At 42.3% G+C, this 12,558-nt stretch overlaps 1 protein-coding gene across 1 annotated transcript in view; it reads left to right on the forward strand.

Moving 5' to 3' along the window:
- ADA2 (adenosine deaminase 2) overlaps positions 1–502 on the forward strand; it is a 30,770-nt gene extending 30,268 nt beyond the window's left edge. The window contains exon 9 of the mRNA XM_032221104.1: positions 385–502. Coding sequence (XP_032076995.1) covers positions 385–502 — 118 coding nt within the window. The remainder of the gene's footprint in view (positions 1–384) is intronic.
- The last annotated feature ends 12,056 nt before the right edge of the window (positions 503–12,558 follow it).

Genomic DNA, 12,558 nt, shown 5'->3' on the forward strand with positions numbered 1-12,558 from the left:
CAGCACAGACTCAGATCTGTTTAAACTCCCATTGGCTGACTTAGTTGCTATGCCTATTCATTGGCTGACCTTGTTATCATGTCTCTCCCAATCATGAATATTCCAGCACAGTTAAGGATGTCTTCAGTTTCCCTCATTCACATGAGCGGGCAGAAAAAAGATGTTCCTGGCGTCACCATTAAGTGCAAATGAGAATTGGCTTTAATGTGTTTAATTGGAAAGCACGCCGTATTCTGTTTATTCGGTATCTTCTATTTGAATACAAATGTATTAGGTTTTAAGATTATGATTTTCGGGGGGGGGGGAGGAGCGAGAGGGAGGAGGGCTGCCTACATTTGTTTCTTCAAAAGTATCTTGCTATCAATGAATCTTTTCCCTTTGTAGATACAGTAGTATGAAACCTGATGAGAAGAAAAAGGCCCTGGAAGTTTGGGAAAAAAAGTGGAACGACTTCATAGAAAGTTTTGTACCTTCACTCAATGCGACTACTGTGTCAGAGTAGAGGTTCTATACAAAATATTGCTTCTCCCAGGTAATTTGATCAGATCATTGCTCATTTAACAATCCAGCAAAAATAATTGAAATCAGAATATACTGCATAAAGGTGGCATTTATTGTACTGAGATTGAATAGAAGTATTCCTTTCCCCACTAAAAGATAGAAAGTTCTCTAACTTTTAGTTGTATTGGAAATTGTTGTTGTATAATGGTTGTTGGGTAAACAGGAGGCAGGTGTATTAAATACAGGTAGTCCTCACATAACCATTCCTTTATTGGCCATTCAAAGTTACAATAGCACTGAAAATTGTGCTTACAACCAGTCCTCACACAACCAACAGAACATCTCCACAGTCACATTTTCATGAGCTGTACGCCATAATCATCACAATTATAACAAATCTTGCTTTGCATGTAATGAGTCTTATTTCATATATTAGTTTCACTTTTTAAGTTGCATTACTGAAATAAATGAACTTTTGCATGATATTCTAATTTTTCGAGTTTCACCTGTTATTAGCTCTATGTTGCTCAGAATGTTTTACGATGGGAAGCGCCCATAAGCCCAGTAAAATAAATAAAAGAATGAAGGTATGATCAATCACCTATAGATATTTAACACAGATTATACTTGGCTGTAATTTAAGGTGACCAGATTTTCAGATTGGTAAAGAGGGACACCATTGACCGGGGGGGGGCCCTAGGCCGCGGTGGTTACTGCCAGCCCGCGACCTCGCTAGGGACGTCTGGTCACCTTAATTATATACATCCTCTCTCTCTCTATTCATCCATCCGTCTGGCTGTCTATCTGCCTGCCTATCTAGTTATGGTATCCCTCTCCCTCTTTCCCCCTCTCTTTCTCCATCCATCTATCTGCTTGCCTACCTATCTCTCTCTCTTTCTCTCTATCCATCGGTCTATCTGCCTGCCTATCTGTCTATCTAGTTATGGTCTCTCTCTGTTTCTCCCTCTCCCTCCCTCATCTCATTATCATCTATCTCAGTGTTTCTCCACCTTTTTAAAAAAAATTATTTTATTTATTTATTTTTTGTTACATAGACGACACATACCCACAACAATAAAAACAAAACAAAACAAAAAGAAAAAAACCCATCATCACATATAGCATGTCGTTTGGTTACAAGTGTTTTAACATTTATCATTCTTATACATTTATTATTTCATTTAATAGGTTATAATATACAGTTTGGGTTGCTTTGTTTACCACCCCTTCCTCCTGTTATAACACCACCTTATTTTCCCTTTCTTTTCTCCCTTCCTCCCTTCTCTACTTTCTTCCTTCCTGCTCTCCTTTCCCTTCCTTCTTCCTGTACCTTTCTCCTACTCCTGCTCTTCCTCATCCCCTTCCTACCCTCTCTCCTCCTCTTTCTCTCCTTTCCATCTCCTCTCCTTACCTCTTTCTTTTCACCCTCTCTCCCTTCTCTACTTTCTTCCTTCCTCCTCTCCTTCCCCTTCCTTCTTCCCTTACCTCTCCTTTGCTCCTGCTCTTCCTCTTTCCTTTCCTATCCTCTCTCCTTCCTTTTCTCTCCCTTCCATCCTCCTTTCCTTTCCCTTTCCTTTCTCCCTCCCTCTCTTCTCTACTTTCCTCCTCTCCTTCCCCTTCCTTCTTCCCTTACCTTTCTCCTACTCCTGCTCTTCCTCTTCCCCTTTCTACCCTCTCTCCCCCTCTTTCTCTCCTTTCCATCCTCCTCTCCTTACCTCTTTCTTCTTTCCCCCATCTTCCTTTCATTCTCTCCTCCTTTCTCCCTTTCTCCCAACTCCCTTTCTGGTTGAAGTCCACACACTTTCAAGTCTCCAAGGTGGAGAAACACTGATCTATCTAATTAATATAATTATTTCTCCCTCTCTTTTTCACTCTCTCTCCAGCGCACACACGCAAATGCATAGGGCAGCCCACCTCACACACAGGTAACTCCGGGCGGCTTACGGGAAGAGGACAGCCGACCACTCACCCACGCGGGGGGGGCAGGATTTCGCCAAGAAAAGTTAACTTTCCTGCGAAAGGGGCCGGCAGCCTCTCAGCTCTTCCCGGCCGGGGAGACCTCCCCCCCACTTCCACTCCTGCGACCCTCCTCCCGCCTCCTCGGAGCTTCAAGCAAGCTAACTGGGAAGGCCGGGGAAGAAGAAGAAGCGGCGGCGCGAGGTCAGCGGTCCTTGGGGGCGCTGTGGAAGCCCTGCCAAAGCGCCCCTTTCCCGGCTCGGCTGCCGCTGCTGCTGCTCAGGGTGGAAGGGGAGGAGGAGGAGGAGGAAGAAGGAGCAGGATGAGCAGCGAGCGGAGCCTCATTTAAAAGCAACGACGGCTGTGGCCGCTCATTCGCTCCGCCGCTCTTGCGTGGAGGTCTAAGGAGGCAGAGGGAGTGGGAGGGGCGCGAAGGAACCAGCGTGGCAGCGATATATATCATAGTAATGATGTATTTTATTGTCTCTCATGTAATTTACAAACTTAAAAATGGGAGGTGAAAGGGCCCCATAAGTGGAATAGCCTAGGGCCACTTTTCATCTAAATATGCTGCATCATAGAGATAACTGTGATGTGCAGTGATTATTACACAAAGAATCCCCTTTTCAAAACATTGTTCATTACAACCAATCACAGTCCAGTATGCAAATAAGCTAGATAGATCAGAAAAAAAGAACAACTATTTCATGTCTCAAGGTAGCATGGAAGGGAAAACTGAATTAGATCAAAAGGTAAGTTGGAATCATAGTTTCACTATAAGTAAGGGAAGGAGTGGGTATTGTAGGCGAAAAATGGCTAAAAATTAGAACGAGTCAATTAGATAAACCATAGTAAGATACTTTTCAAATACTTTTTTAAATCTGATCAGCATTTAGTCCCAACCTCCTTGCTGTGCTATACTCCCAATTTCCTTCAACTGTAATTGATGAAAATTGCAGATGCAATAATTTCATATTTTGATTGATTTTACAAAGGTCTTACATTATGGTCTAATAATTCATAATCAATATATGCTCATCTTCCTTTTGGGACAAGAAATATTGTTACTGCCAGGTTTTTCAAAACTATCTTAGATAAGGAAAAATAATTCTGTTACTAAAACCACGGTCTGATCTAATCTGCCAAACTAAACCTCCAACCTGCTAGCAGAATGTAAACTTCCTGATTGGATCAATTATATTTATGAGGATCCTCTAGTTTGCTATTGTGGATATGGAGGTCTTCTGCTGATTCATACCACAGTTGGTAAATATGAGATCCCAGAACAGTTTGCCATTCCTGAAACGGCAAAGCTTCTTCAAAAATTGCCTTCAAGTTGTAGTCTTCAAATTGAGAGAACATAAATAGTTGTATAGGTAAACCTCAACTTATGATCATTCCGTTTAGCGACTGTTCGAGGTTACAGTGATGCTGAATGAAGGGACTCACAACCAGTCCCCAAAGTTATAGGCATTGCAGTGCCCTCATGAACAAAATTTGGGCCCTTGGCAGCCCACCCTCACAACAGTGAGGTGAGGACAACAGTGAGGCACTTCAACTCCTCCTACCCACTTATTTTCCCTGCTCTTTTGCTCCCTTGTATTCCATGGCTCCTGTCAACCTAGCTGACCTTCACCGTCTTCTTGCTTCATTGCAGACTGAACATGCTGGCCCTGCCTTTGAGAGGCTATTGCTGGCTGCTTGAGTCTTTTTTCCTCAGGGGCCCAATGGTTTTCTTGTGAGCCCTGAGGAAATGGCCTCACATGGCCAGCAATTATCTCACCAACTGCCAAGGTGGGGCAATCTTAGCAGCAATGGGAGCAAGGACATAGCAAAGATCAGTTGGGGTGGTAGCGTGTAAAGCAGTAGGGATCTCAAAAGTTAGGGGCGGTGGGGTGATTGGAGCCTCTTTTAATGTCAAGTTCACATGGCACTCCTGGGGGTTCATTACAGTGGTGGGATTCAAAAATGTTTACTACCAGTTCTGTGGGCGTGGCTTGGTGGGCATGACAGGGGAAGGGTACTGTAAAATCTCCATTCCCTCCCCACTTCAGGGAAAGGATACTGTAAAATCTCCATTCCCTCCCCTCTCCAGGGGAAGGTTACTGCAAAATCCCCATTCCCTCCCAATCAGCTGGGACTCGGGAGGCATAGAATAGATGGGGGCGGGGCCAGCCAGAGATGGTATTTACTGGTTCTCCGAACTACTCAAAAGTTCCGCTACCGGTTCTCCAGAATACCACTGATCTTTTCCTTGCTCCCACTGCTGCAGGGAAAATAAGGGTTAGGTTAAGGGTTAGGTTTAGAGTTAGGTTTAGGGTTAGGTTTAGGGTTAGGTTTAGGGTTTACAGTGTGCTTCTGTCTCCGTGCTGTTGTCGCCCTGTTGATGACGTCAGCGACGCGGTTTAGTCGGGCGCGGTTTTGTCATTCACCCTTTTGTCGGTGAACCGGTTCTCTGAACTACTCAACATTTCTGCTACCGGTTCTACAGACCTGGTCAGAACCTGCTGAATACCACCTCTGGTCACAATCACTAAGAGTGGCCACCAATCTGAAAAATAAAATGTGAATCCCACTTTGCATCTATGTTCTTATAGACAGCCACAAAACAAATAGCCACTCCTCCATCGTGTTTTTATTAAGGGAATCTACTCTGCAGGTGTAAAAATAACAAGTGATTGTTTGAAATTATCATGGGACCCAGAGAAATAGCGCGTCCTTTAGATTTTGGTAGCAATATTTTGTGTTCTTGCCTAGTCTTGTCTCAAGATGCTTTAGTTTTGTGCTTTATGGCTCTTTGTGCCTCTTCAAGATGCTTTATCCCTAATTTTAGAGCCCAGCAGGGTGAATGGATATATTGTCAAAAGGGGCCTGTGGCGTTTTGCCAACCATATTGTGTTAACTCACTCTACCGCGAGAGTAGAGATCGCTTGACTGCATATCTTCTTGACTATGTTTTCAAAATTGATACCTTGCCTCACAGGGGCAGCTTATTTTGATAATAAATAAATGCAGTCTCCTTTCCCCAGGATTATAAGTAGGCTGTTCTGGGGACTGATTTCAGGGTGACTATGATTTGTGTGAGCTCCTTCAAATGAAATCCTTCTGTAGAGAATGATGTCTTTTTGCTGAATGGCTCTGACCTCCATTACTAAGGAAATTGAACTCTATACCAGACATGTGAAGAAATGGGAATGAAATTGGTCTGACCCTGAAAGTACAAAAGGGGTTATTCCCTGGAACATCAAAGAAATCCTCCCAGAATGATATTCTGGGGTAACCCAAGGAGAGTTACCTCACGCCACTTTCATTTTTTAAAACATTGATATGATCCATAGGCAGTAAATGCTTGAGGCAGTATGTGCTGAACAGACTGGTTTTATAGCAAGGAAATAGGCCCCTGGAACTCTTATATCAAGAATGGACTAATTCATTAAATTTTATAGCTTAGTTTGAAGGCCTGGGATTATGGGAGTATTGATAAAATATTTCCTTTCCTGCTACTGCATCTAACATTTGGCAAAAAAAAACAAAAAAACAACAACAGAGGGGTTGGGGCGTTGGAAAACACATGGAATAAAAAAACAGTCAATAGAAAAATCCATGTTATTAAAAAAAATACTGGAAAAGAATCTTAGTTTATTTTGTAAACCATTGTTTCTCAACCTTGGCAATTTTAACAGAATGCTGAGAAAGTCCACACACTGATTTAGACTTTTTTTTTTCTTCATTTACAACATTTAACACTGGCAGTGCTTCCAATAGGAAATTATTCTATGGGGTTTCTATAACTTTATAAACATCAGTTAAAAATTTGAAGTCCTAGTGGACAACCATTTAAATATGAGCCAGCAGTGTGCAGCAGCTGCCAAAAAAGCCAACACAGTTCTAGGCTGCATAAACAGAGAGATAGAATCAAGATCCCTTGGAGTGTTAATACCACTTTATAATGCCTTGGTAAGGCCACACTTGGAATACTGCATCCAGTTTTGGTCGCCACGATGTAGAAAAGATGTGGAGACTCTAGAAAGAGTTCAGAGAAGAGCAACAAAGGTGATTAGGGGACTGGAGACTAAAATATATGAAGAACAGTTGCAGGAACTGGGTATGTTTAGTTAAAGAGAAAGAAGGACTAGGGGAGACATGATAGCAGTGTTCCAATATCTCAGGGGCTGTCACAGAGAAGAGGGAGTCAAGCTATTCTCCAAAGCACCTGAGGGCAGGACAAGAAGCAATGGGCGGAAACTAATCAAGGAGGGAAGAAACTTAGAACTGAGGAGAAATTTCCTGACAGTTAGAACAATTAATCAGTGGAACAACTTGCCTCCAGAAGTTGTGAATGCCCCAACACTGGAAGTCTTTAAGAAGATGTTGGATAACCATTTGTCTGAAACAGTATAGGGTTTCCTGCCTAGGCAGGGGGTTGCACTAGAAGACCTCCAAGGTCCCTTCCAACTCTGCTATTGTATAATTGTATAAATTTTATTCAGCATGTAAATTATAGTGCAAGCATGTATACGCTAAATACCATTAATTTTAGCAGAGTTTATTATGCCACAGACACATATAGTGAAGCCTGCTGAATTCAGAAGGATTTTTATCTGAGTAATCAGATGCAGAATGCCGCTTCAAAGCACTTAATTCACTAAGATGTTCAAAGGGCTTAACTTTGGATCAATTCTTAACAGCAATTAAAATGTGTTACCTTCTTTTGAGCACCTGCTTTGGAAGTAGGGTAACATACATTTATTGTGAAAATGAATATCTATATAACTTTAATTTAAAATTAACAAAGTGATTTTCTGATTAAGTTGTATGTTTGCTACTAGCATTTGTATTTTCCAGAGAAATATCATTAGTTTTCAATAATAATCAGTTGTTCCTTTTCAGTATTCACTATTTTGTCCTTTAACTCTATACACATGTTTCTAAGAGCTGACACCAAGTTAATGACACAAAATCAATTTACTGTAGTTCTTTACATGAAGGAGCAAAGGTTTATTCATGAGATTGGTCCTTACTAGCTTCTAAAAATACTTGGTCAACAAGAGAGTGTTCATTTATATTGTACTGCACTTTGGTACTAATAAGTTCATGTTTATGGCCCAAAAGTGACCTCTTCTGGATGGCCAGAAGAACTTTGGGACTGAATATCTAAATTGCTGTACTTTCCTAAGGTTGGTATCCCACATTCAATTTACAACCATTTAACCACCGCAAAAACTTACAATGGCACTGTTGTACTTAGAGGACTGTCATAGCATCCACAGGGTCATGTGACCCAAATTCAGGCACTTGGCAACTGGCATGTGTTTATGATAGGTCCAGCACAGGGGTGGGCTTCAAAAATTGCAGCAACGAGTTCGCTGCCACCTTGCTGGGTGGATGTGGCCTAGTTGGTCTCCTGCACCACGGGGATGGGGTGGGTGGGTGTTTTCGCCCTCCCCAGGCTCTGGATGCCTTTTCTCGAGCCTCCAGGAAGGCGAAAACTGCTTCCCCTGGGATCCGGAGGCCTTTCCGAGGCTGGAAACGGGCCCGTTTCTGGACTTCCAGAACTTCCAATAGGACCATTTTTCGCCCTCTCCGAGACTCCATGCAGGCTCTGCACTTACCTGGCATGATGAAGGGGCCGCATGGAGTCTCCTGGATGGGGGTGGGCGTGATCAACCAGGGGTGGCATTTGGGGGTTCACCGAATTGGGCAGAATCGTAGCTAGAGGATTGCCTGAACCCATGCGAACCCCCAGCAGCCCACCCCTGGTGCAACATCCTTGGTTATGTGATTATACCATTGGCAATCTTCCCAGCCAGCATCCCACAAGCAAAGTCAAAGGGCGGGGCGGGGGGGAGAGGGGCAAGATGCTTAAAGACTTCATGATTCACTTAACTGCACTGATTTACTTAACTGTGGCAAAACAGGTCATAAAATCAGGTACAATTCTCTAAAAAAAAACCTGGCTTAGCAATCGAAATTCTGTTCCAACCCAATTGTGGTCATAAATCGAGCATTAACTGTATATAGTAATCAAAACAATAGCTTCGCCTGAATGAATGCAGTAGGATTAACATGAACAGAAGAAAACACCATATCCATGTTGAGCACTCATAAGAATTATGATCCTAATAATTATTCAGACTTGTTGACACTTCAGAATGATTAGAGCTTGAATACCAGCGATGTTTCTGCAAAATAGTGCAGATCCAAATGAATCTGATACTTGGCACTTGTTCAACACAATTCCCCATCATCTTCTCTAAGCTATTCAAGTGAACTTCTTTTTAACGCCAGTTTTGGGGTCCAAACTAAATACGTGGATACTTGCAATTTCCCTTTTCTTGTTCCGAACATTTACTGTTTATTCAATTTACATGGATGCCCCCAAGTTACAGATGGGACTCTCTAGGTACCTCAAACTGGATTAAAACCGACAATTTAAAAAAGTCCTCAAAATAACATTAAAAAAGACATTTGAAGTTAATCAATCCTATTTATATGCTCCAGAGCATGTTTTTACAACCTTTAGAGCCCAGAGGGACCCTCAAAACATTTTTTTCAGGTCTTGGGGAATCCATGAATCCAGCTCAAATGTAGGACCGAAGTTACAAAATTATTACATTCCTTATCTGGTCCTTTATATATGTAGTAACAGTTAAACTAAAAATAAAGAATAAAACATTTTCCTTTCTCCTGCTTTATGGATTGATTCTGCTTCTGGCAAGCCCTTGGTCTCTAGCATCCACCCCAAGGCAAAGCAGCCCCTTGGGCTGCTGCACCTGCAGAAGACAGGTGTGCACCTGTTGCTGCTAGAGTCCTGCCCAGACCTCTTGTGCCTATCCTGAGACGGAGCCTCCTCCCCTCATCACTGCATTTGCAGAAAGGTGTGCAAGACCACAGCAAGGAGCCCCAGTATGAAGTTCCTAGCAGCATCTCACACTCTTCTGTGCTGCCTCACCATCTGCTACTCCTCCCTCCTTCTCCCCTTCTCTTTTAGCATCGTGGCTTTCTTAGCACCCTTTTAGAAGCCAGACATATGCGCACACAGTGTTAAAGATAGAATTCGAGGACTTGTTTCAAACAGCTGGACAGCAAGAGAACGAGCAGAGAAAAAAGCCAAGTCAGAAAAACCAGCAATTACTTGCAGATAAGAACTTAGCTGAGCAAAGGTGAATTCGGAGTCGAGCTGACCAAGGTCAAGCTGAAGATTTACGATGCCAAGTCAAGGGAGAGAGAAAGTCTTTGTTAATTAACGTGCCGGGGTCATACATAATTAGATTCCAGGCAAGAGTCACAGAATGCAAAGGCAGGTGCTCAAGTTGCTTGCAGTAAGGGAAAACTTGGAGAGGCTTAAATCGCCTCCTTGCCTGACATGCACAGCTGTTGCCAATCTTCCCTTAAGCTTTGCTGCTTAGTTCAATATCTTGCTGTTTACTTGTGAGTTGCACACTTCAGTGGAATGCAGAGATCCCAGGAGAAATTGCCAGGAAATGAGGGGGGCAAGTGAGTGACTGAAGTAGCCTGCAGCTGAGTCTGACTCTGAGGGTATGATATCCTCACTTCTTCCTTTGCTTTTGCTTTGCTCAAGGGAACCAACCCAGTGTTGGAGATTGGAGGGGTTTTGTTCATTTAAAAAACAACAACCAGCTAGTCTTCAATTAAACCCCAAATTTCTGTTGCGAAGTGAGACATCTGTGAAATGAGTTTCCCTATTTTACTATCTTTCTTGCTACGGTTAAGTGAATAACTGCAGTTAAGTTAATATCACAGTTGTTAAGTGAATCTGGATTCCTCATTTACTTTGCTTGTGAGAAGCTCACAAAAGGTGATCACACGACCCCATGACACTGCAACCCATGACACTGCAACCGTCATAAATATGAATCAGTTGCCAAATGTCTGGATTTCGATCACATCACTTTTTTTCAGTGCTGTTGTAACTTCCAAGTGTCACTAAATGAACTGTAAAGCATGATCTCCCAGGGAACTCTTAGTGGCCTCTCGTGGACCCCCAGTTGTGAAATCCAGTTTTAAATTCAATTTAATTTCCACATAGATTAAATAAACTTATTCTTAGATTCATATGTCTGACAGTCACCATCTTTTAATTATTATTACACAAGAAGCTCTGGGCTGTCCTTATCTGGATATGTTCAATAAAAGGCTACAAAACTAACCTTGTTGTTAGTTGCGAAGTCGTGTCCAACCCGTCGTGACCCCATGGACAATGTTCATCTAGACCTTCCTGTCCTCTACCATCCTCTGGAGTCCATTTAAGCTCACGCCTACTGCTTCAGTAACTCCATCCAGCCACCTCATTCTCTGTCATCCCTTTCTACTTTTGCCCTCAGTCTTTCCCAGCATTAGGCTCTTCTCCTGTGAGTCCTTTCTTCTCATTAGGTGGTCAAAGTATTGAGTTTCATCTTCAGGATCTGGCCTTCTAAAGAGCAGTGCGGATTGATTTCCCCGGTTTGATCGCCTTGCAGTCCAAGGGACTTCGCAGGAGTCTTCTCAAGCACCATAGTCCAAAGGCCTCATTTTTTTGGCGCTCAGCCTTTCTTATGGTCCAACCTTCACAGCCATACATTGCAACTGGGAAAACCATTTTTCCCAATTTCCCAATTTGCATTGCAATGGGAAAATTAACTATAACCAGAATAATAACCAGGTATAGGGTTGCTTAAATTTGGATTCCTGCACCAAACAGAAGGCTGGATTCAAGAGCCCAATCACTCTTCTAGTGCTGTAATTCTTTGTTGTAATTTTTGTCACATGCCTTGTAAATCTATGGAAGGGTAGATGTTAACTTTCTTAAATGAATAAAAGCTTCCCAATGGGACAATATGAAAAACCAACAGAGAGATACATTTTTAAAAAGTCATTGCTTCAGATATCAACACTACCCAGATGAATATGTTAAAGGGAAGTGAGATACTTTTCATAGTATTATTTTACCAAAAATATACATATTTTACTGAAAATTTATTTTCTAGTTACGGTTTTTTGAAATTCAAAAAATTCCAACTAGCAAGTGCCACTTTTTTCTGCCCAAATAATTGGTTCATATTTTGAATTTTAATTAGGGGGCGAATTATATCATTGTATGCATCCCAGCTTCAGTTTTAGTGTGGAAACCTAGATCCTAAATCTTCCTTTAGTCTGAATCACGTTTAGATTTTTGAAACTGGGTAATTTATATCGCCGCCACCGTTAAAAACAAACGAACCAAAACACATCTATGTAAGTAACTAATTATAGCCGGAGCTCTTCCGGAAGAGCTTTGCATTCTGGGAGATGTAGTTTGGGGTTAGCCAATCAAGGAACGTATACTGTTGAAGGACGTTAAAACTACAAGTTCCAAAATGCAACAGAAAAAGTACAATTTGCAGGCGCCTGCGCTCTCAAACGTGAAAACTGTTTGGATTTTTCCTTCCTTCCTTCCTCCCTCCCTCCCTCCCTTCCTTCCTAGTGTCCCCTTTGTGATGAGCATCGCCCGGTCGTGCGCTGGTTGTTGAGTTGTGCAGAACGGTGGAAGGGGAGAAATAAGGGGAATTTGGAAAATAAATTTGACTCTAGTCTCTGTCAAACTTTATTTTTGGTGGGGGAGAAGAACATAGAGTTCCACACACCGATCCGGAGAAAAAGCCCTGGGATGCGTTATTTTATTGCACAAAAATAAATATATATTAAAGTTATTTCTTTGGTGTGCAGCAGCAGCCAAAAAAGACAATACCATCCTAAATTGCATTAACAGAGGGTCACAATCAAAATCAAGTGAGGTACTAATACCACTCTATAAAGCCTTAGTAAGACCACACCTAGAATGCTGCATCCACTTTTGGTCACCACACTATAAAAAGATGTTGAGGCTCTAGAAAAAGTGCAGAGAAGAGCAACCAAGATGATTAGGGGATTGGAGGCCAAAACATATAAAGAATGGTTACAGGAACTGGGCATGGCTAGTCTAGTGAAGAGAAGGATCAGGGGGGACATGATAGCAGTGTTCCAATATTTGAGGGGCTGCCATAGAGAGGAGAGGGCCAAGCACCTGATGCCAAAGCACCTGAAGACCAGGCAAGGAATAATGAATGGAAACTGGCCAAGGAG

The sequence above is a fragment of the Thamnophis elegans genome, chromosome 7 (assembly GCF_009769535.1).
Source record: "Thamnophis elegans isolate rThaEle1 chromosome 7, rThaEle1.pri, whole genome shotgun sequence".
Taxonomy (NCBI): Eukaryota; Metazoa; Chordata; class Lepidosauria; order Squamata; family Colubridae; genus Thamnophis; species Thamnophis elegans.